Source organism: Manihot esculenta, chromosome 1, assembly GCF_001659605.2.
Source record: "Manihot esculenta cultivar AM560-2 chromosome 1, M.esculenta_v8, whole genome shotgun sequence".
NCBI classification, from domain to species: Eukaryota; Viridiplantae; Streptophyta; class Magnoliopsida; order Malpighiales; family Euphorbiaceae; genus Manihot; species Manihot esculenta.
This window is the reverse complement of record NC_035161.2, coordinates 31,282,898-31,308,455: the sequence shown is the minus strand read 5'-3', so window position 1 is coordinate 31,308,455 and position 25,558 is coordinate 31,282,898. Positions and strand designations below refer to the sequence as shown.

The 25,558-nt window shown below is 34.3% G+C and overlaps 1 protein-coding gene across 5 annotated transcripts in view; it reads left to right on the top strand.

The window, feature by feature from the left end:
• LOC110599646 (protease Do-like 7) overlaps window positions 1–25,558 on the top strand; it is a 29,852-nt gene that overhangs the window by 3,666 nt on the left and 628 nt on the right. For 2 of the 5 annotated variants that reach the window (XM_021736149.2, XM_021736157.2), the window contains 21 exons: window positions 4,317–4,443; window positions 6,317–6,375; window positions 6,871–6,907; window positions 7,465–7,590; window positions 9,221–9,310; window positions 13,541–13,606; window positions 13,706–13,762; window positions 13,844–13,909; window positions 14,156–14,263; window positions 17,295–17,375; window positions 17,821–17,870; window positions 18,457–18,622; window positions 18,991–19,506; window positions 19,686–19,868; window positions 19,945–20,050; window positions 20,661–20,831; window positions 20,911–20,990; window positions 21,199–21,426; window positions 22,096–22,311; window positions 22,425–22,582; window positions 25,322–25,433. In XM_021736149.2, the coding sequence (XP_021591841.1) occupies window positions 4,372–4,443; window positions 6,317–6,375; window positions 6,871–6,907; window positions 7,465–7,590; window positions 9,221–9,310; window positions 13,541–13,606; window positions 13,706–13,762; window positions 13,844–13,909; window positions 14,156–14,263; window positions 17,295–17,375; window positions 17,821–17,870; window positions 18,457–18,622; window positions 18,991–19,506; window positions 19,686–19,868; window positions 19,945–20,050; window positions 20,661–20,831; window positions 20,911–20,990; window positions 21,199–21,426; window positions 22,096–22,311; window positions 22,425–22,582; window positions 25,322–25,433 (2,748 nt within the window). In that variant the 5' untranslated portion in view covers window positions 4,317–4,371. Of the gene's footprint in view, window positions 1–4,316; window positions 4,452–6,316; window positions 6,376–6,870; window positions 6,908–7,464; window positions 7,591–9,220; window positions 9,311–13,540; window positions 13,607–13,705; window positions 13,763–13,843; window positions 13,910–14,155; window positions 14,264–17,294; window positions 17,376–17,820; window positions 17,871–18,456; window positions 18,623–18,990; window positions 19,507–19,685; window positions 19,869–19,944; window positions 20,051–20,660; window positions 20,832–20,910; window positions 20,991–21,198; window positions 21,427–22,002; window positions 22,066–22,095; window positions 22,312–22,424; window positions 22,583–25,321; window positions 25,434–25,558 lie in introns of those variants that run through there. The other 3 variants (XM_021736142.2, XM_043957476.1, XM_043957474.1) reach the window with 3 other exon arrangements.

Here is a 25,558-nt window from a genome sequence, read left to right as displayed (position 1 = left end):
TGCTATATCAGCTGAAATGGGGTTTTATATTATCTAAATAGAAGTTGAAGGGGTTTTATATTACAAAATGAAGTTTATATACTTTACTGTTATAAGCACCTAAGTTGGTGTACCATTTATGTAAATTATCCTATAATATTTCTACGAGATGAAGCTCATAATAGTTAAAAGTATAAAGGATATGATGTTTATTACTGTCATAAATTTCTAAATAATATTATTAATTCTCTTTCCATCTTGTGGCTATTTGGTCTAGTATGTATTTGAGCTTCGCTCCTTTGTAAGGAAGCAGTGGGGTAGTTGGGTGTGCTGATATATGAAATTCAACTGATTATCATAAAATATGTTGGGTTAAACAAAAAAATATTGCTGCACCCCTTGTACCATATGCGTATGGTGTTGTTTAACTGCATTGCAAAACATGAGATCACTGGTGGAGATCTAACTTCCTTATGTTCTTCCATGAAACATGATTAATTGTCACTCATGCAACATAAAACGATAAGTTATCTTATAACTCCAGACTTTTATTGCTAACAGTTTGCCAATTATTACATATTCCTGTAGTAGTACTTAAGTGGTAAGATGAGATAACATTAAAGATAAAATAACTAAGAGAAGTCAGAGAGCTGCTAAAGATGCATTTCAACAAGTTCAGTGGAAAGCACTTATGACTTGCATAACCAAAAGAAAAAAGAAAGGTTAGAAGAAAAAAAAATTCCAGATACTTTGGAGATGTTTTTTTTTTGAGATGGAGAATATTGATGGGAGAAAGGGGTTTCAAATCCTCTAGAATTGTGCATTCTTTGTCGTAATCTGGAGTATTTGGATGGAGAAAAAGGTCCACATTTTCAAGTGCCAGTTTTGTTGTCAAATCTATCAGTGGTAGTAGTTTTCTTGATTTCTTTGCGGACTTCTATTTTGGGGCTTTTGGATGACGGTGCTATTTCAGTATGACTAAAAGGTGACACTTTATTCACTTTTTGTTCATATGTTTTGCTTAGTTAGGATGATACCTAATCCTCCAAGTTGTCAACCTTTTTCTTTCTCCATTGTGATATTTTGTTTCTTGTAATGTAAGGTGTCTGTTATGGTCCCGGGTTGTGGGTCTAGTTATGGGTCGGTGGGTTAAGGGTATGGCAGGAGTTTGAGTGTTTGGGTTAAGAGTCTTTTTACGACTTCTGGTCATTAACAATTCAAGCTCTAAAAGAGGGGGCCTGGAACCTCTGAGACTTAAAGCGCTCAAGACTTAATTGATTTTGGAAGCTTGTACTCTTCATTAATGTTATTGCTTAAATACAGAAAGGAAGTATAACTGCTTCCTACATTAAAGGAGCACTACTTCAACATGGAGGAACACTCTCCTCAACTAACAACATGAAATAGAAAGTGCTTCCTACATCAAAGGAGCACTACTTCAACATGGAGAAACACCCTCCTCAACTAACAACATGAAATAGAAAGTGGAGGAATACCCTCCTACAAACAGGGAACAATTTAACTAAAAGATATAAAAAATAATTGAATTATTTGACTAATTTAGAGGCTCAATATGTGGCTACTTTGACTTGGGTCCATGATCCATGACTGAATTGGGTATAGACTTGCAGTGGTTTGGTAACATTACTTCCCGCCCCCAAAGGAAGCTTGTCCTCAAGCTGAAAATCTGGATATTTGGCGGAGAATGCCTGCACCTTCTCCCATGAAGCATCGGCAGGAGAAGAATGACTCTAGTGGATGAGAACCTCATGACTTCCTCCTTTAATAGGGTGGTCTAGAATGGCCCAAGACAGGAATTCAAAGTGGTCGTAATGCGTCCGAAAAGTTGTTTTCTCGACATCAGAAGGATGCATACCCACTTGAAAATAACCAGAAAGTAGATCCAATTTTGTGAAGTATCTAGCACCACCTAGTTCTTCTAATAACTCATTTATCACAGGAATTGGAAATTTGTCTTTAGTGGTTTTGGCGTTTAATTCTCTGTAATGGACACATAAATGCCAAGAACCGTCTGCCTTTGGTACTACGATCACCGGAGAAGAGAATGGTGATCGGCTTGGGCGGATTATGCCTTGTTGCAACATGGCCGCACACTGCTTTTCGATTTCATCCTTCTGTCCTTGTGGACAGCGGTATAGTCGAACAACCACCGGTTTTGCTCCTGGTTCCAAAGGAATACGGTGGTCATATGCTCTGCTATGAGGTAAGCCGGTTGGTGCACTGAATAAAGAGGCAAATTCTGCCAACAATTTCTGTAGTTGAATTTCGGAATCTGGGGAAAGCAGCACACTGTGGAGATCAGACGGCTTTTTATAGGAAATTGAAGTCACGCCCTGCAATTCGATTAAGGTTCCCTGTTGAAAGAAAAACATTCTCATGACAGCAAAATCCCGTAGAATGGGTCCCAAAGTCTGAAGCTTAACTGGGCTGTCAAGCTGCTCCCCATTGGTGACATTAACTTTTAAGCCATACTGCCCGTTTACTTCAGCACCAAGTTCCTCGACTTTTGCTGCAGACACAAAACTGTGAGTGCTGCCAGAATCAATTAGAATTAAGACTTGTCCCCCCTTCCAATATTCCTGTAGTCGCATGGATTGAGGATTTCGAATTCCAGTGATGGCGTTCAATGAAAACTCTAGTTGTTCCAGCTCCGGATCAGAATTTGTGTCCTCTATTTTTTTGGTCTCCAAGTCTATCCAGAAAAGCTTTTTACATTGGTGGCCGCGAACAAACTGTTCATCATAGTTAAAACACAGTCCCTTTTTCCGTCTTTCTTCCATCTCCTCACGGTTCAGTCGCTTCACCAATCTGTTGGTACGAGGTGCAGATGTGAAGGCAGCGCAACGAGTGTCTCTCACAGCCGAAGAACTTGGGAAAAGTTTCCGTTCATACATCCGGGAGATGCTCATTGCATTCACCAAATCTTTTGGATGATGCAGCTCGACCTCAACAGCAATGGAGTCCTGCAATCCACTGAGGTACAACTGGACCTTTTGATCCTGCGTGAGGGTGCCAGTGCGTGACACCAAGGCTTCGAAACGGTTCTGATATTCTGCAACAGAACCAGTTTGCTTTAGCTTCGCCAATTCACTTAATTTGTTGCTGCGGATTGGAGGTCCAAAACGAAGATTACACTGATGTGTGAACTCATCCCAATTGGGATCTGGAATGTCATCCAGCAGCTGCATATACCATAGCTGAGCAATTCCCTCCAAATGGTACGAAGCTAAACTCACCTTCTCCTCTTCGGGTGTTTGTTGGTGCCTAAAAAAGTGTTGGCATCGGGCAAGCCACCCCAAAGGGTCTTCCAGCCCATCATAACGAGGAAAATCAAGCTTTGTGAATTTCGGTACTATCGAACTTCCTCTAGAACTTTCGGAAACCGAAGCACCCGAAATTCCCTTATCTCTCCTTGATTTTGCTTGACTGCCAGTGCTGCTAGATTGCAACCCTTTCTTAGTCGATTCCAATTCCTGAGACATTGCATCCAATTTGGCGTGCAATTGCTCAACTTTTTCATTTCGGTCTTTGTTTGCTTGTTGCTCAGCCAACAACAATTCAAAGAGCTTGGCAAGTTGATCTTGAACAGAGTCCCCCATAACTGCTGGCTCTGATACCAAACTGTTATGGTCCCGGGTTGTGGATCTAGTTATGGGTCGGTGGGTTAAGGGTATGGCAGGAGTTTGAGTGTTTGGGTTAAGAGTCTTTTTACGACTTCTGGTCATTAACAATTCAAGCTCTAAAAGAGGGAGCCCGGAACCTCTGAGACTTAAAGCGCTCAAGATTTAATTGATTTTGGAAGCTTGTACTCTTCATTAATGTTATTGCTTAAATACAGAAAGGAAGTATAACTGCTTCCTACATTAAAGGAGCACTACTTCAACATGGAGGAACACTCTCCGCAACTAACAACATGAAATAGAAAGTGCTTCCTACATCAAAGGAGCACTACTTCAACATGGAGAAACACCCTCCTCAACTAACAACATGAAATAGAAAGTGGAGGAATACCCTCCTACAAACAGGGAACAATTTAACTAAAAGATATAAAAAATAACTGAATTATTTGACTAATTTAGAGGCTCAATATGTGGCTGCTTTGACTTGGGTCCATGATCCATGACTGAATTGGGTATAGACTTGCAGTGGTTTGGTAACAGTGTCATAGCTATGCATTTTTGTTGGACATCCCTTGTAGAATGAGTAGGGCAGTTGTAGAACAAATTTGCACCCATGCTTACATTTGGGTCTTCCATTAATGCATATATGTGTGTAAGGTCTGGTTGTTTGGTTTTAACTTCTTGCATCTTTTCCAGGTTCATGATTTTGGCTTCTTCCGTTATGATCCTGGTGCAATACAGTTCCTGAACTATGAGGAAATTCCTCTTGCCCCTGAGGCTGCCTGTGTTGGACTTGAAATCAGGGTTGTTGGTAATGATAGTGGTGAGAAGGTATTTTGTTGCATGAAATATTAAGTTTTTCTAATTTTGGGTGCTTTGTTACATCTCCAAGTGAAGGATTTTGTAATTCACATCTCCAGTTGAGGGCTCAAAAGGTGGTCTTTCAAAACCTTAACTTGTATACCATAAGGTGGTGGGTGTAAAAAACTTATATACCAAAAGATGGTGCTTTTAGCCAGAGGCAACTCAAAATTGCGTTTGGCTATTTTTTAGTAAAAGAAAATAATTTGTCAATGCTGGACGTGACTCAATTGCGTCCAATTTGACTTAAAAAAAGAAAAGAAAACATGACATGTTAATTTTTTTTATTTTAAATATATATATTATAATATTTTAAAATTAATAATTAATATATTAAAATTTTTATAAATTTATCACAGGTATTAAATTCTATTAATAATTTATTAATTTAATTATTTTTTAATATATTAAATTTATTAAGTTAATTTTTTATTAAACTATAAAATAAAAATATTAAATAAATAAATCTACTTGTCTAGTTATGAATTTAGTCATGAACTTCTAGAATAGTTTTCTATGAATAGTTAAAAAAATTGTTGCATTATTATTTTGTCTTCTCTAATTAAAAAGCTATACATGTGGATGACTTTTTACAAATTGGTGCAACACAAACACAAAGATATAAAGAATAGATTTTGATGAATTAGATCTTATTAGAATTTATAGTTACAATTTATATTTTTTGTAAATTCAGTAATAACTTTATCACATTCTTAATAAAATATAATAATAATTAATGTAATTATAAGATTTATTTATAATTAATACATATCTAGAGTCAAAAGCATATTAATTTATTGGTAAAAAAAATGTCACCACTATATTGCAATCATTGCAGCATATGCACACGTATCATTAATATTTTAAAATATATTTAAATATAATGTTTAATAAATTAAATTATTTTTATTAAGTTATAAAATGAAAATATAATAAATATTTTTATGTTAAATAATTAAGAATTTTTTTTTTAATATTTTAAATTGTAACAATATGTAAAAAATTATAACCATAAATCCTAATAATATAGGTAGTAGAAAGTTATATGAATAACTCCTTTTTGTATATGTACTACACTAATTTGTAAAAAAATCATCCACTTATACAACCCTTTTAGTAGAGACAATGGCTCATTTTTTTAGTGAGCTGTTTGTAAAATACTACTCTAGGAGTTTGTGATTAAATTCGTAATTAGATTAGATAAGTTAAATTTATTTTTCTAATATTTTTATTTTATAACTCAATAAAAAAATTTAATTTGATAAATTTTCAAATTATATGTCCAATAAAATATAATAGAATAAAATGACAACTTGAGTAAAAAGATGGAGATTATTATATAAAAATTTTAATATCTTAATTATTTAAAAAATTATTTTAATATATAGATTTAAATTTTAAAATTAAAAAAAATAAAAGACTTGAACATATCTCGTCAGCACAGGCAGCACTGGACATCTCCCTCAAATTGGGCTGGACGCCACAGCCCTGATTTTTATTTTTTATTTAATTCAGACCGAGTGGCATACAGTCTGACATCTTTTTTCATATAGAAAAATAGCCAGACGTGATTTTATTGCATTAAAAAACACTACATTTTAGTAAATAAGTTTCAACTCTCTACCTTGGTATATAAGTTTTTGAAAGACCATCTTTTGGTCAAAAGCCCCCCAATTGATAATGAGTCTTTCTTACTTGGTGTTCAGTCTTTGTGTCTCATTTTCTCTAGGCCTTGGCACTATTTCATCACTGTAACCAGCTTGCAGTTTTAACTTTTGTGTTCCTCCTTTGTGTCCCTGTCAATATTCCCTTGTTGATTTGGCATGAACTTGCAGGTTTCTATTTTGGCTGGTACTCTTGCTCGTTTGGATAGAGACGCACCTCACTACAAAAAGTATGTAACATTGAATTTGTTGTCTTTGAATGTCCCCTCATAGAATGGTACATATTTGCAGTAATAAGTTAAATGAATTAGGTGCAACATCATTGCTTCCATCAATGATTATTGCACATATGATACTCAACTGTGGCCCTTTTTTCTACTTTGAATTGCTTATTCCCTTTTTCCTAACGTAAATATAATGCATTGATAATTTGTTCCTAAATATAATTTATATCTTCTATTTAAAAATGATATAGAGGATGATTTGTATGAAGTATGGGAGTGGATACCAAACAGTTGTTCTGACCATATCAGTTATTTCAAATTTATATTGTAACTGATATGATTATGCCCAATTTAATGGTAGAGCCTTCTTTAGCTAATTGTGTCCATCTTATTGTGCTGCTCAGTTTCAATAGGAAAAAAAACATCTGTTTTTTTCTTTAATGGGCTACATTTTGCCCATCTTGTTATAACTGTGTTAACTTTCAATGCTTCTTGGTGTAGGGATGGGTATAATGATTTCAATACATTCTACATGCAAGTAAGCAGCTCAATTCTGGATACTAGCAATCACATAGAGAATTTCCAAATAGTTTAATACATGTGTCACCTATTATTTCATTTTCTTGTGTCGTGCAACCATGGGACTTGAGTTCCTCAACTATGGATTTCTCATGGGTGGTGGCAAGTGAGCTACATTAAATTATAGTATTTTTTTTATTCAGCATAAGGCTATGGATATTATTCATGAGTGAGTAGCTTTAGTCAAAATGGTAGTTTCTCTCTCTCTCTCTCTCTCTCTCTCTCTCTCACTCTATTGGATATTTGCATGCTTTGCAGTGTTAAGAGTTCATAAATCTGCCATTTGCCTTGTTACATAATGCTTGTGCACTTTTTTTTCTTTTTTTTTTTTTTTCTGGCGGGGTGGAGTGGTGGTTCTGTAGACCATTTTCAGATTCTGAATATAGTGTCACATCCTTAATTTGTTTAGAACACTGCATTCTACTAACCACATGCCCAAGGTTGTTAATTAATGGCTTGTTTTTCTGGTACCTTGCAACTTGTCCATTCTTACTTAACTTGTTTATTTACTTTTAGGCTGCATCTGGGACTAAGGGTGGTTCAAGTGGTTCCCCAGTGATTGATTGGCAAGGCAGGGCAGTGGCCTTGAATGCTGGCAGCAAGTCTTCTAGTGCTTCTGCATTTTTCTTACCTTTAGAACAAGTGAGTGTCTTTATTCTTGTCATCTTTATTTGCTTATCCTATATGAATGCTTGGATGATTAACTAAAGTGGGCTGTAATTGTTTTAAGTCTTCTACTGCATATCCCAAGTATACTTGTTTGTGTATCTTAGGATAAGGAACAACGGCCTGTTGGCCTTGGACTTTAAACTTCTGCCTTAGGTATGTTGTAAGCGCTGTTTTCATTGATTGAATTGATAGTATCCTTTGTCTCATAAAGTGTTAAGAAAGGAAATCTTTTGGATCTTTCTCACATTAATTTGCTATGGGTTACGGCTTAATAATTATTGCATTTTCATCTATATATCTGGGTTGTTTGCTTTAACGTGGCATGGAAGTCTGATTTGTGAAATTCTCATATTAGGTATATGTCTCCTTTTTGTGTAAATACATTATCTCATTTGTAATTTCATTTGATTTCATTTAAATTGATCTTTCATGTGAAGGAGATATTGGCTGGAATTTCACTTTCTTAGCTACTAAAATGTGATGTGGCTTTAATATGATGTATATATCTTCTGCTTAGTTTGAGCCTTTAGATTGAAACTTGGGAGTGTTAACAAAAAAATTTGATAGAATAAGGGTGCAGCCTTATATACATAGGAAATGCACAAAGAATGCACACGAAAGCACTACCCCTCTAGAAACGTGAGAAATTATAAGGGATTGTGTGGCATGCTCTAATGACTCTTTATTTTGCCCTGCCGTACATGTGTCGACGTGACTCTTCATGGGATACGGCATGGATTATGTGTTCGACACATTGTGCACCACTTGTGTGACATATTCCATGCATAGTAAATAGGGCATTCTTTTCTCTTAAGATGAAGCTTGTGTAGTTAGATAAAAATAGTTATTTGGTTGTATTTTGGATGATGTATTTGGTGTATTTGATAATCTATTTAGACTATAACTATTACTATATAGCTTTATATTTTTTATTCTAGTTTATTTTATATTATATAAAGAATCCAAGCACCGTGTCTAAATTTAGATCCATTTCTCCATATTTTCTATTCAGAAAGTTGATAAATCAGACATAGGGATATGCATCCATTTTGACACCTGTATCCGAGTCCAAGTAACATAGGTGGCATGAATAGATTGAGCTGTATCATTTGATTAGTTGTCATGAATCTTCTGAGGTGTGCTCTCAGCCATGTATAGGTGGCTGAAACTATAACTAGTTTTGATTTATGGCACAGATAATGAACGGCCAACTCTAACAATCCTTGGCCAATGAGTCTTTCACTTCTCTGAGTTCCAAGTTGATTTCCCTTTTGTCTTCTTTTTGATTGTGTTAGATTCAGAGACAACTCTTTAATTTTATTTAAAATAATGGGGATTTAAGTATCATAGAGAAACTAAACACACCATCTGATGCACAAGCCAATAAAGGTAACAACTGATAAGAGAAGTTAAAACCAGTGTATATAAAGAACAAAAAGTGAAATTGGCCATGGAATATGCAAAAAAGTAACTTTTTTTTAAAATGCAGATGGGTACATTAATGCCTTTTCTCCAAGCCTGATTGGATTTTACTTTCTTGTCAAACTTTCAATTTCAGCTGAACAGTCGAGACATTTTTGAATCAGTGTAATTTAATTTGCAGGTTGTTAGAGCTCTAAGATTTCTCCAGAAGGGAAGAGACTCTTATACAAATACATGGGAGGCTGTGCATATACCTCGTGGTACGCTCCAGGTTTGTTGTTAATGTTATCCTTTGAGAATTCTAGTCAATTAGATATTTTGAACATGTTATGTTCATTTTGTTAAACAAAAGCTTAAAGGTTGAAAATTTTGCTGGATGTTGGGCTTGATTTCTGTTATTCCTAATTTTATGTCATAGTGAATGATACAATAACTGCTACTTCCAAATTGCTGAAATATATTCACACGTTTTACCTCCTTAATTGAAAATTTGTCTGGCAGTGGTAGGACTATGAACTTTCTGTTGTTAGGCATTTGATTTTGACTAATATTTTGCCAATTAATACATTCTATTTGTGCTATTCACAAGCATGTACTTTATTCTTATTAGCACCTTTTCAACTTGTTTGTGTATTGTGTAACCATGTTAGTACATAACTCCTGGTTTCTGATAAGGTGAATGGGTCTTCTTTATAATTCAAAACATGCTTAACTAGGGTTTTAAATAACGGACTTGGAACTGGAAATGGTATCATGGATGCAGACCATATGCCTGCCAATACCATGAACTATTCAAAGAATTTTCAGAAATTAATGCAAGACTAAAAACTAAAAGTCAATCTAAATGCATTAATAAATTAATTTGATAAACAACTAAAGAAACTTTTTCTTTAACAATGAAATATCTCTTAAGCAATTGATTTTTAAATCTTGAAAATAAAAATCATGCCTATATAAATTAGCAGCAACCTTTTTATTTACATAAATGGACTGAAATCACTAAATTAAATAAGCACTTAAACATATTCTGCTGACTGTGAGCTTCAAGTCAGTGGGGGTTTATCAATGAATATCTTATCACTCAGGTTAAAATCTGTTACCTGAAAGATAATACTGTATTTTACTTTACATGCTTGACAGCAGCAAAAAGAGGCCCCAGCTCATCAGCACCAATGACTGAAAAGTAATTGACTGTGCGGTTGTCGAAGCCGGTAAAAAATAACCTTTTTGGTTATCAACAATTTTACAACGGTAGATAGTGGCAAAATGATCGAATCCACAGGGAATTGATACTTACCTATTTTCCTTATTAAGACCAAGTAAACAAACTGAAAGTAAAATAAAAGGGAAGTTTTGAGATTGATGAATTAAACTAATATTGAAAGCAATAAAGTAAAGCAAATAATTAAAGTAAAGAAATTCAATTATGAGAAAAGCTCTAGTTGAAGAATTGGATCCACTTCAGTTATTGGAATTAATCATTAAAACTTAGGTTCTTTTGTTTGATTCAATAAATTAGTTATGGAGATGGAAGACGCTTCTTACCACCATATCCCTCCTTAAGCATAAATCAATTAGGGAACGTCCTCTAATTAATTACTAATCAACAAGTTGCCAAGGAACGTCCTTGGGCCTTTGGCATCTAACAACTGTCAATTGCATAAAGAAATAGAGAGACCTAATTCTAGCTACCCAAACGCATGGTGATATTGCTAGATCATGCAATTTCCTTAGTTTTTACACCAAGAGTTACTTGTGTTTGAATAATTCAAGCAATTACGGACTTAAAACTATCCAAACTAACAAATTATTACCTTGCAACCAAGAATCAATTGGCCCTATTGATCTAAACCACAAAGCAACAATGGAATTAAGCATGAAATTGCATAAATATTGAAAAACAAAAGATAAACAATGTATGTTCAAATCTCTCAATCCATAAAACAACGAAAGTTTCAACCAATCTTCAACTAGAAAAAAAAGGATTCAGCCACTCATGGCTGAAACAAAACCCAAAAATAAAGAAAGGAAGAAGAAGAGATGGTGCCACTTGCAATCCCGAATGTGTGTCCAAGGGAGTGTAGAAAAAGCATGGGGAGGCTCCTTATGTGTCTTTTTATAGTTGAAAGTGTTGCCCTAGATCTCCTTGATGAGGTAGAGCCTTCTTTTGAATTTTGAATTTTGATTACTTGGGGGGCAAGTATGTCTTGATTACTTAGGGGGCAAGTATGTCTTCTTGAGATTTGGCTTCCTAAACAAGCTGAATTTTGAATTTTGAATTTTGAATGCACATCTTCTTGAGATTTGGCTTCTTGAATAAGGGAAATATTTCTTAAAGATTTGAAATTTGAAATTTGAATTCCAAATTACTCTGCTGAATGTACTTTCCTTATTTACCACTTTCCTTATTTATCTTCACTTCAGCTGCAACTTGACTTAGGCAACAAGCTTACTCTCCTTTATCTCTTTTTAGGCAGTTTTAAGGGCAATTTCACCAAATTATCTCTTTACACCATTTTCTGCAAAATAAGATCAAAACCACAAAATTAGACAGAAAAAGTGTAAATTAACATCAATACATCATGATAAAATGGTTTAAATTTGGACTGATCAGTAACAAATTAAAATGGATTTATTGGTTACGAGACCATGTTTATGGATGCGATCTAAAAGCTTAAATTAGTTGCTGGCGACTTCCATATACCTTGTGAGGAGATAATGATAATGCACTAGATGAATACGGGACTACTTAAATAATATGGATACCTGATATATGTCATTGAATTTTCAAGAAATTTCTTGTGGTAAAAATCAGTGGTGGGTGGATGAGAGTAGCTGGTTGAAAGAGCTTTTTATTTAATGATATAGATGATAGATCTTTGATTGGGGAGTAGTAGTGGTGAGGTTTTTCGAGCTTATGAAAGATTATTAAACCCGATTATTGCTTTGTTAGAGCAGTATCCTTGAGTCCAAGGGTTGCGTTGCAACTTTACCAGTGAAGCAAGTGACATTAATCTGACTTTATGCAAATTTTACTTTTTTTTGTATTTATATTCTATTATACAAATGTAATAGTGTGAGTGAGGAAGATGTCAACTATAGGATTAAAGAAGGTTGGATGAAATGGAGACATTTTGATGTGGGTCTTTGTTATCATAAAATCCCATATACATTGAGTGGGGAACTCTTTAAGATTGTAATTGAGTAGGTATTATGTGTGGCAGTAAGTTATGGGAAGTGAAGAAATGACATGTATACAAAACAAGTGCAGAAGATACGGGGATGCTAAGAGGGATGTATGGAAGTACGAGGACTGAATGAGGAATGCGCACATTTCTAGTACAGTGCGATATGCAACCATTGAAGATAAGTCTAGAGAAGGTTGAAGGAAATTTTTTGAGCATGTCTATCATAGATGATAGACCAATACATGCACTTATGTGGTATTTATAGCATATTGAAGTCACAAGGATGAAGATGAAAGGTAGACTAGGATGTTGTGGTGTTTTTTATCTAAGGATTTAGCAATCCTATAAAACAGAGTGGAAAGAAGGAAAATGATTCATATGGCTGATGCTCACTAGATTGGTTTAAGATTAGTCGAGTTAATTAGATTATAATTTTTCCGTTTTTAGCTATTATTTTGACTGACTCTAACTTTCCTATGAACCTTTAGATTCAATCCATCCAGAACTCCAATGAACTGACCACATGTAAATAGTGCCGATAATGAGAAAAGGTAATTTGTTTTGATGTTCATGACTTCACATCATGTATGTTTATTTGGGAACAAGACATATGGTTGTTAAATTTCTGTACCTGGATCGTTTCTTTTTCCTTTTCTGATGGAAAATTCCCCTATTGGCCAAGTCAATGCATCTAATTGAGAGGAGAAAATCATAATGATTAAACAAAAAATTGTTGTAAAAAGTTGCTTATTGTGGAGACAGAGTAGTGTTTCTGCACGCTAAATGTGTGTACCTGTGCACGCATATATTTCAGTCTTGATGTTCATGGACATGTTATATGTTTAAAGATGTATGGCTGTTAAATTTCTGCACCCAGGTCCTTTCTTTTTCCTTTTTCTGTTGAACCCATATTGGTCAACACATATGAATGAGAATGAAAATCATAATGATAAAGCAAGAAATTGTTGTAAGAAGCTGTTCCTTGGCCAACATGTACAAATGAGAAGAGAAATCATAATGATAAAACAGGAAATTGTTGTAAAAAGCTGTTACTTGTGGAGATAGAGTAGTGCTTATGCATTCACATTGCGCATGGGTATGCAATCATGCATTTCAGTTATTGCTTTCACATTCCAAACACAAACGTAAGTACATATAATTGTGGCAATCATTTTGTTTTGTGCAATGAAAAGTTTTAGTATGAATGTTTTGTGATAATCAAATGGTGGCTCTACTCAATTTCATGTGGCATTTGTGCGTGATGCTGGATGAATTATTATTTTATGATTGGGCATCAGGTTTTTGTGATATAGGTTACATTTCTCCATAAAGGATTTGATGAGACAAGGCGACTTGGTCTTCAAAGTGAAACTGAACAGGTATCCAGTTCTTAAGTTTATCTGCTCTTTTGTTGTAATGGATGAAATTTATTAATCACTGTGGTTCCCAAGTACCTAATGTTCCTTTTACTGCTTTAGATGGTTCGGCATGCATCTCCACCAGGGGAAACTGGAATGCTTGTTGTTGACTCTGTGGTGAGCATGCGCTTTATAATCTCTAAATTGTTGAATCAAAGAACAAAATGGAACTGTAGATAATGTCCCACATTTTTTCAGGTGCCAGGTGGCCCAGCGCATACACAGTTGGAGCCAGGTGATGTGCTTATTCGTGTGAATGGCGAAGTAAGTTATGGATTTAGTCAAATTGTGCTTGGTGTTTTATTGCAACTATAATAGGCTAGATGACTTAAGGGTATTTCTAATTACTGGGTTGCTGGGATAATCGTAAAACTTGTCAACTGAAATCATTGCTGTCTCCCATTTCACCTTAATTCTGTCTGTGTTAGTGCCTCAGGCTTTCATGCAGATTCAATTTTTGCAGTCTTCCTTACCTACCATATCTTGTAATACCTTTGAATCCTATTGCAGGTAACTACACAATTTCTGAAACTGGAGACTTTGCTTGATGATTGTGTTAACCATGAAATTGAGTTACAAATTGAAAGAGGTGGCACATCCTTGACCGTAAAATTGGTGGTAAGACCTTTCTTTTTTGTCTTTTGGCCGTCACTGTTTCTTTCTTCTTTTATAAATGCTCAAAATGCTGAATATAGAAGAGTAATGTTTAAATAGTTATCATGATTGATCACTTCTTCTGGGGGGGTAATTTTCATCCAATATCACTTAACTTTTAGTGTATTTTCAATTGGGTCACTCAACTTTATTTTATTTCTTAAAACTAATCGATCTTTAATTTATTTTCATTAAACCCCTTTTCACTTGCTACTACAGGTTCAGTTTAACATAAATAAAAAATATATTTCTCTTTTTCTCATCATCCATTTTTCATTTTAATTCTCTCTTCCCAATTTCATTTTACTTCTCTTTTTTATGTATTTACTCACACAACTTATTGATTATTTTATTTTAATAATTTAATTAATATATTTTAATAATTTAATTAAAATATTTTTGTATTTTATTTTTGAATCACACTAAAAAAATTTATTAATAATAAAAATATGAATTAGATACAATTTTATTTTAAACATCAATTATTAATTTTTAGATATTAATTTAGATAATTTTGTAGATGAAGTTTTATCATTTAAGCAACATTATTGTGCATATTATTTATTAAGTTATTTTAATTATATAATATTTTTATATTTAAAATAACAATATAGGATTTTATTAAAAATAAATTGTTTATTAATTATCGTTTTATTTTAGATAAATGAAGAGGTTTTTTCATTTTACTTCTCTTTTTTATATATTTACTCACACAACTTATTGATTATTTTATTTTAATAATTTAATTAATGTATTTTTTATATTTTATTTTTGAATCACACTAAAAAGATTTATTAGTAATAAAAATATTAATTAGATACAATACAATAAGTGATGATTATTAGAAGGTGGTGTTACTTTTAACTTCTGTTTTGTTAATCAATGTACAAGGAGTATTGATTTAAGAAAAAAGAATGCTCTTTTATTATAGGTAGTTATAATGATTTTAGATAACTCTAAATTTCTCCTTTTTTTTTATATATTGCAAAATGAAATGGTATATTAAGAAAATAGCAATAATAGGTAATAAGGAGTTTAATGGGAGTTTAATTGAAATTTGAGGAGTTTTAAGAAAGAAATTAAAGTGACCAAAATGAAAACACACTAAAAGTTGAGTGACTTTGGGTGAAAATTACCTCTGGAATCCAGTAACTTCAATTTTTTCTTGATCCTCATGCAGTATCATGTTAAATGGACTTGCATGATCATTAATTTTAGTGAGACTTCTCGGGAATTGATACCCTTGTTTTTCAGGGTTAGATGTCATTTGTATTCTTCAATTTTCATTACCCAGTGTAGTAGGGGCTAATAATAAACCCAGAATCCCTCAACTTGTGTTCTCAATTTGATACCTTAATTTCAATTTTTTTGCTTATAACTCCAACTTTATTTGTATCATTAAACTCATTCTTACTTACTATAACAAGTTTCAAGGTTAACTACCTTTTTATAACTCCAACTTTATTTGTATCATTGAGACTTTCCGGAAATTGATACCTTTTTATTATTTTTAATTATAAACTTTTAATTTTTTAAATAGTTACTTTTCTTACCCACGCATTTTTTTATGAAACTTAAATCTTAAAAATAAATATTCAATGTTAACTAAATTGTAATAATCCATAAATTTTTTAAATAAATATTATTCATTTAATTTAATTGTACTTTGTTAAATACTACTGTTGTTATTTTAGTATTATGATTATTATAAGCTACCATTATAAAAAAAATTTAACTGTTTATCTAATTAAAATATTATTTAATTTTGATATTAAAGTTATTAAATAAATAATAAAAAAGGAACTAATTTTGATTCCCTAGCTATTTTTGCTCTATCCTTGATTTACTGCTTCAGCAAGGGTTGGTGATTAGCTTGGTCAAAGTAGTTCCCCCAAGTTGAAACGTGTTGCAACATGGTTGGACACTGGACAGTGACTAAAATGGTCGGAACAATCAAATCTCTCATTATGATCATGTTTGGGTTTATGGGACCAAAAAGTTAGGGTTTTAAGCTAGTTGGTTAGATTTTAATAAAATAAATTTTGAAAAAAATTGATTGTTAAACCTGGTAATGTGTATTTTTTATGAAAGAGAAAAAATAAAGAATAAATTTGGTGAAGGATGGGAGGAAATAAATTTTCTTTTTATTATCTTCAAAATCTGCAATAGCAGATAAAGGAGTTTTAAATATTTAAATCAAAGTTGAAGGAATTTTGAGAAATGAATTGAAGTTGAATGAACAAATTGAAGCACAATCAAAGTTGAGGGACTGCAACTCTGCAAGTGAAAATTACCTGTATGGTAGGATAGTGTGTGTCAGTGAACACTCATTATTATATATTTATAGGGGGAAACTAAATGTCATCGAGTAAATCAATTACTAATGACCATAGCAGAAGGATGCCTGCTATGGTGCATGATAAGTTATTCAAATGTATTAATGATGGAACTGCAATGTTGATAATTTTTAAATATTTAATATCTTTTTAGTTGTCAGGACAGCTTGTGTGTCAAGGGACTAATAGAAAATGTGAGTTGTTTAAAATAGTAGGAGAATACCTGCCAAGTAAGGTGCAGATGAAGTTGATGTCATTAAAGAAGGGTCATTTTAAATGGACAAAGCGCAATGAAAGTCATTCTTCAATCATCGTTTTGGTGAATAGGTTTCTTTGACAATAAATTTTTGGTTGGACATGTGGATTTATTTGCTTGTTTGCTTGCTTACAATTGATTCATCATGCACATTGTTATCCAAATTTTGGCATGCATGAAATTCTGTAAGGTGTTTAATGATTGTACAGTTGTTTATTGACATGGTTGTAACAAAGGACTAGACAGAAATTTGTCTGTTTGCTTTGCTTTAGAGTATCAGTTGATTCAGTTCTAATGTGGCAGCTGAATTTTCCTTGAGGCTGCTAGTTTGTTATTTTCTTCAAAAAGCTGTAATCTTTTCTCCTTCTTAAAATGTAACATTTATAGCCTATTTATGCTTCAGGTTCAGGATTTACATTCTATAACTCCTGACTATTTCTTAGAAGTAAGTGGTGCAGTGATACATCCTCTGTCTTACCAACAGGTATGTTGGATTTTCTACCTTTTTCTTTGAAAGTGACTTTTTTATTATTATATATTACCTCTGATTTTCTTATTCCTCAAAGTACGGTAAGATTCAACATGTCATACTGGCTTAGCTTGTTTTGACAGTTGAGGAGCTGATGTATGGTATTTGACTTACATTTTGTGTTGCATCTCTATCTTGCATGTTTTTGGAGTACATATAAACTATACTGGCAAACTTTTGTTGCTGCTGTTGTATGTTTAAATTTTATCTTCTAATCCTACTATTTTTTCTTGAAGCCTTATGTTTTCTCCAAATATTCTTTTTCCTTGACTTGGTTAACTCATTCTTCCACCAGACTTAACGATAAAGACAGTTAAAGTTGTCTGTGTGGTTTATTTTGCTTTCTACTTGAGCTCGTTTTTGCCAACCTCTTGAATTTGTCGCCTTTTGTTTGAAACAGGCTAGAAATTTCCGTTTCCAGTGTGGTCTGGTGTACGTTTCAGAACCTGGGTAGGTTTATTGTTTAAAAGTTTTTCAATTGGTAATTGAGTGGGCTGGCATTTATTTTACTTCTGTGTATGCTGTGGTTAATTTCTACATTTTTGTTTGTGATTGTTCCTTATTTATATTTATTGCGAGAAGACCTTAATTATGGTAATATATTGCCAGAAATTTCTGATGAATGATTTACTGGAAGGAAATTTCTACTATTAAGTTTCAAAAACTAAATTTAGGCTTTCTAGTTGCAGTCCTAGGGTGGAGAAGATCATGTTCATTCATGATTTTTTATTGAAATATCTTGGGAGTGTAAGGTTGATATATATCCCCAGAATGACAGTAAACTGAAGTGGTGGCGATTTGGTATCACATCACCTCTCAAAAAGTTTTGCCCTGAATAAGACAGAATTGAGAAGAAAGATTGATTGTAATAGACCTCAACTAGTTGGGAGCGCTTACTTTGGATTTGAAGTTTTCAGTTGGTTTACTGTTTTCTTTTTAGTTGATTTAAGTTGGGATGACTCACATACCTTCTGTATTGAATTAATTTCACATGCCCTTTCTATTGAATTAATCTGTTATATTTTGCATGCTGCAGATATATGCTATTTCGAGCTGGAGTTCCTCGCCATGCAATCATCAAGAAGTTCGCTAATGAGGAGATATCACAGCTTGATGAACTAATCTCTGCTCTGTCTAAGCTATCTAGGGGTGCTAGAGTGCCATTAGAATACATAAGCTACATGGATCGTCATCGAAGGAAGGTATGCGATGGCTGTGTCAACATTTTGCACCACATAAATTTTTTTGTGCGAGTAACTGGTAGTTCATTGCTCCTTTTCTTTTGCACAAGCACTTATTGTGATGCATCCCTTCGACTCTTGGCAGTCATAACAAATGTCTGCTCAAGTGTTAAATTTAAATGTGTGTTCAAAGCACCGAGTTAAATTTAAATGTGAATGTCTGCTCAAGTGTTGTATCACTGTAATGTTGTTGTGGATATCCATAACAAATGTAAATTGGATTTTTGGCTGCTAAGCAATTGCCCTTGTCCAGTGCATTATCCTGTTTGGATCTGACTAATTCAAATTTGGATATTGGTTGATTTTTGTGGATCTTATGGTGCTTGCAGTCTGTACTGGTTACAGTTGATCGCCATGAATGGTATGCCCCTCCACAGATATACACTCGTGATGACAGCTACGGTTTGTGGACAGCAAAGCTTGCTATTCAATCCGAGTCCTGGAGACTATCATCTTCCATTAATGATATTGGACAAGGCCTAACTAGCCAAACTGTTTTGCTGGGTGGAGAAGTAACTCAGATAGAAAACGTAAATCAAGAGGACAACCCAGAAATGGCTGATGCTTTTACCACTATAGAAACCAGTTCTGAACATTCTTCTGGGGAACCACATTCTCGGTATGAATCTGATGTTGGAACAAAGAAACGAAGGGTATCAGATTTGTCTGCCAATGGAACTGCTGTTGCTGATGGTTCCATACAACATGAAACTGGAGAATTGAAGTTGGAGAATCCAAGTCTCATGGAGAATGAAGTTTTAAGAGAATATCAAGGTGCAATAGCACCAGCAGTTAATGCTTCGTTTGCAGAAAGTGTGATAGAGCCCACACTTGTATTGTTTGAGGTAAAAATCTTATCAGTTTCACATTATAGTTATCCTCAATCAACTGCACACTTTTGTTGTTTCCTTTATTGTTTTCTATTAGTCCCTCCATCACATAATTTTTGTCTTACTTATGAAAGATTATTTTACATGTGAAAAATCATTTCCTCAACATAACTTGCTGATCTTTATACTCTCAGGTTCATGTTCCACCATCAATTATGATTGATGGTGTCCATTCACAACATTTCTTTGGGACTGGTGTTATTATATATCATTCTCAAGATATGGGATTGGTTGCAGTTGATAGGAATACAGTTGCAATATCTGCATCAGATGTGATGCTGTCCTTTGCTGCTTTTCCCATTGAAATTCCTGGGGAGGTAATTTTTTAACAAGTAAATAATTCAAATGAGAAATTATATATTGTTCTGCGTAAATCATACGTTTTATTTCCAGGTGGTTTTTCTTCATCCTGTTCACAATTATGCTCTCATTGCTTATGACCCGTTGGCCCTAGGAGCTGCTGGTGCCTCAATGGTTCGAGCTGCTGAATTGCTACCTGGTAGGGTCAGCTTTCTGCATTTATAGGGCTAAATAAGTCGCTAACTTTTTCGTGTTGTATAACTTAGGTTCTGCTGGTTTCAAGGTAAATATTTTCCAAGAAACATTTTATACGCATTTTCTAACTATTGGAGCACTCAGAGAAATTGGTCAAAGGAGAGTAATTCATTTTTAAGGAAAATGACTTCTTTTTTTGAAAAAAGAAAAAATTATTTTAAAATTTTGAGAATCTTGTTAACACCACTAGACTTTCTATATATGAAACTTATTAACATTCTTTGTTTTCTAATATTACAAACAAATAATGGAAAATAATTTATTTTCTTGGAAAACAATTTTCTACATCCAAGTTGTTTTTTGCGAAACAAATGGAGCCTTAGATTCCAAGAGAAGCTTGGTATTTTTGGTGGATCCATTTTGCCATCTTTGTTTTCTTAGTTAGGGCATCTTTGGTTTGTTGATTGGCAAAATTTTTATTTCAATGTGGAATTCTTTTTCTTCCGTACTGTTTTTTTTTTAAATTTTTCCATGTATTCTTTTCTCAAGTGCACTAGAGTTGTTTTCTGTAAAAATGCTTGCTTTTGGGGACTGATGCTTATGATCTTGAACAGAGCCGGCATTGCGACGTGGGGATTCGGTCTATCTTGTGGGGCTAAGTAGAAGCCTGCAAGCAACATCTAGGAAATCCATTGTAACCAACCCTTTTGCTGCCTTGAATATTGGCTCAGCTGATTGCCCACGTTATAGAGCAACAAATATGGAAGTCATTGAACTTGATACTGGTGATGGTTTACATCATAATCAGCCAAAAACTAGCATTGACTTTTTTTGTCCTTACTGTTTTCTTCTGCACTGTTTCAGATTTTGGGAGCACATTCTCAGGTGTGCTAGCTGATGAGCATGGAAGGGTTCAAGCTATCTGGGGAAGCTTTTCAACTCAGGTATAAACTATTAATTTAATTCCTGTTGGCTGCTTCCAATTTTGGATAATTATTCAGTAGAACCATTGTGTACAACAATTACACTCTCACTGTTGGTCTTGGTGGAATCCACTTTGATCAACGTTCAAATTAAAACCATTGTAATACAATGATTGAATTAAATAAACTCCTCTTTTCTTCTACTTTAATGCACTATTCCCCTTTCCAGTTGAAATATGGTTTCAGTACCTCAGAAGATCACCAATTTGTTAGAGGGATCCCCATTTATACAATCAGTCAGGTTCTTGACAAAATTGTACATGGTGCAAATGGCCCACCTCTTCTCATAAATTGTGTCAGAAGGCCAATGCCACTTGTCAGAATCTTGGAGGTTGAGCTTTATCCTACTTTGCTTTCAAAGGCACGGAGTTTTGGTTTGAGCGATAACTGGGTCCAAGTATGTGTTCTCAGCATCTAACTCACTTTCTTGTGAAATGTGAATATTTTTCCTTTTTAATTGCTTTAGAAGTAATGTTCAATAAATATTGTCTTTCAATTTCCTCCTTTATTTCCTTGTGAATAATTTCACAGGATTTAAATGGAAAGGGTGTTGATATTTTGATCTCAGTACCGTTTTTCGTAGAACATCAAGTTCTAGACAGTCATAGGCTGAAATGATAAAAATTGATGTCTTCATATTTAGAGTAAATATTGATGTCTAGGTGCATAGACTTGGAATTTGATCACTTCTATAGTTGGTTAACTGAATAATGTTTCTTATGTTTGCAATTTCTTCCATATCCTTTGGAGAAGCACAAAAACTTGAGTATGCTGGTTTATACTAAGTGCGTGTCTGACTAATTATATCTTTTACTTTATGTGAACAAAACATCTCACAGCTTGAATTTATAGCTGAAGCTTGCTTGTTTTGACAGATACTGCATTAATGCACTAGCAGTTGTGATACTACTGGGGCTTTTTGTTAACTTACCATTCAACTATTTATTGATGACTTTTCTCTTTTGTTTTTGAGATGGACAAGTGTTATTGGAACTTCATGTACATGTTTATTAAAGTATAGGACATGGCTGCCTTGTCAATTACTAGTGGTTAATATAACTTATAGGCTCTGGTCAAGAAGGATCCAGTTAGACGACAAGTTTTGCGTGTCAAAGGTTGCTTGGCTGGATCAAAAGCTGAAAATCTATTAGAACAAGGGGACATGGTTTTGGCAGTCAACAAAGACCCTGTAACTTGCTTCCGTGATATAGAAAATGCTTGCCAAGCTTTAGATAAGAGCAGCGACAGTGAAGGGAAACTTAGCATGACCATTTTTCGACAGGCAAGGATATGTCTATCCTTATATTTTCTTCTTTCTTTTGACAATCTAATCAACATTGATACAGCTATATTGTTAATAAGTGTAATGAAGTGACCATGTGCTGTTTTTTGCAGGGACGTGAAATTGATCTTCTTGTGGGAACAGATGTTAGGGATGGGAATGGTACAACACGTGTAATAAATTGGTGTGGTTGCATTGTTCAGGATCCTCATCCAGCAGTTCGTGCTCTTGGGTTTCTTCCTGAGGAGGGTCATGGTGTATATGTGGCTCGGTAAGAATTTCTGCAGTTGCAAATATGTTCAAGCTTTTTTTGGATTTAAGAATTGAGAGAACAATGGGAATGGAATTTGGCCTTACCTGGTGGGAGGGGAATAGGGGAGAGCATTTGGTCGGTTTTGAAACCGAACTAAAATTGATAAACCAAAAAACTAATCTAATGAAAAATGCTAGCCAAAACCAAACTGAAATAATAGAAGAATCTAGTCGAACTTTGCTAGTTTGGTTCAGTTCAGAACCCCGCCATCAGTTTGAGAGAAACACCCATACATCATTATTCCCCTGCCTCACAATTCCAAATTCCAAGTACCTAAAGCCATAGGAAAATTTTTGACAGTTTTAGCAAGTCAATAATCCTAAATTAAATCAATATAATCCTAACATAATTAATCAATCAATAATCCCAAATTATCAACACCCAAGTTTAGTAGAAGAAAGTCATAACGACAATTCAATCAACAAAAATTCCATATCTCAATAACCAAATTGACAAGAAGAAATTCACATGAACATATTCAATGAAAACAAGCAGCAACAACTCAATGCTCATCGATGGGTCTTTCATGGTGTGATACTCATGGAATATGAGGTGAGACGACAAGAGATAGAGGTGGGTCTCTCCTTTGATGCTCAGCAAATTCCTTCATACATGCAGATGCAGGCTTGTTGGCCGCGTGAAGTAAGAAAAAGATAGGTGGGTTTGAGGAGGAAGCCATTCACAACAAAAAGATCAAAAAGCATACAGGTTTTAGTGATATGGAGTTTGAGAGGTGTGCCGCATGCAGAAGAAGAAGGAAAATGAAGAAGAAGCATGTGAAGAAGGTGGGCAATGTGAGATACCTTCATCATGTTGTGAATAAACCAGGCAGAGAAGTTTTTTTTTTTTTTTTTTTTTGTGTGTGTGTGTGTGTGTGTGAGAGAGAGAGAGAGAGAGAGAGAGAGAGAGAGAGAGAGAGAGGAGATAAGAGGGATTTGAGAATTGAGAGAACTAGAGCCGGCTGCTTTGTGAAGCTTTACACTATGTTTGGATTAATGGAAGGGAAAAAGATGGCAAGGAGAGGTAAGGGTAAAGAGGGTTACAATAAAAAAAATTTGCGTATTTGGAATGGGTGAATTAATGAAAAGGTAAAGAGGGATAATGTATATTTTTTATATTTGGAAAGAGGTGAAGGAAGGGGATAAAACCACTTACCCTCACCTACTCCTCCTTGCACCCCAATTTGGAGTATAAGAAAATTTGGAATTTGAAGGGTAAAGGAGGTAAGGCTTCCCAAATAAGGGTACATAATTTACTTACCCCTCCTTATCTTTATGTACCCTTTCCTTACCCTCATCCAAACAGAGCCTTAAGAGTAAGGCGGCATTGTAAAAAGCAACCAAGGCTGATCACTCATTTTATTTAAAGCGAGAAAACAAACTGAACCAAGCTAGTTCATTTTTTTGGTAAATGGGTTCAATTTTGGTTCTTATTTTAAGGAATTTTTGGTTTGGTTATTAAGGTTTAAAAACTAAAGTAACCAAATTGAACAGATTTTGCCACCTTAATGCTATACTACATTGTTTCACTAGCCTCCAAACCTAAGTTTTTAAGCATATTTTTCTCATTTGCCCTGTTCTGTTGACTCCCCTTCTTTCTCTCCAATCTTTTTCTGCCCTTTTCTTCTTCTTCATCCTGCCTTTGGTTCCTCTCCCGAATGACCGATAATGGGCCCATCATGCCACCTGCTACCATCAAAACTCATGAGTGGATGTAGCATTCAACTGCCATGTCAACTCACGAGTGGATCTAGCGACGGTGACAGACTGAGCGAAATAAATTCTGCAATACAACAAAAATATGAACTTGGTGCATCCATCACATGATGCACCAAGTTCATATTTTTGTTGTATTGCAGAATTGATTTCGCTTCTATTATGAAAATATACAATAGATTGATGTTTGTTTTGGGTCGAGGATTAAATTATTGTTTTTCTTAGCACCTAGGTAATTGTTCATGGGTATTAATAGTATTGATTTGCTATATTTCTTTGCATCTGGTTACAGTCGCATATGGCTGGGATGAGAAGGAAGATGTTCATAAATATTTTTGGCTTCTGGTATTGTAGCATAGATGTGAATCATATCATCATGTTTTTTGGGCTGCTGGGAACTGTTGCCTTGTTGGTTGGAAATATATGAACTGTTAAATGGCTGCTCGAAATAGAAGTGGCTAGCTGGAAGCAATCAGTTTTAAACTGAACCAATCCTTTTTTTTCCAGGCCTCTTTTTCATTTTTTTTTTTTAATTTTTTCCTGGTACAAGCAACACAGATTGTAATGGATTGCAAGGGCAAAAGGTTTAATGGAAAGCAACATAAATTGAAGTGTTGGCATTATCTTTTATTTTGTAAATTTGTTTTTTCAAATATCTGTTGGTGAATTATCAGCTTCCATGAAAGCCTATCTTTTCTAATAGGGAGAACTGGATAATGAGAGTAATGTTGGCTTAGGATCGGCTTTCCATGTGTCAATTATCTTTCAAACTGAGCGTCAGCCCACACAACTGGTAGCTGATTGTTACTTTTTCTTGCGCCTTTGTAGACCCTTCTTTTTCTCTTCTCCAGGAATAAATATTAAGAGGCAACTCTAAAGTATATATCAACTTATATCTGTTCATTGATCTGAGGACAGCTCATATGTCATGTCTGAAAATTTCAGCTTATTGAATAATTTGAAGTTCCTTGATATTTTTCAGGTGGTGTCATGGAAGTCCTGTGCACAGATATGGTCTTTATGCTCTTCAATGGATAGTTGAAATTAATGGGAGATCAACGCCTGATTTAGATGCTTTCATTAATGTGACAAAGGTATGTCTGCCTACTGTTTGGATGTAACAGTACAGAATTTATAGCTCAAATGTTGTAGCAAGACAGACTAGTCTTTTTCTTTCTTTCCTTATTTTGCTTGTTTAGATTACTGCATAAATATGGAG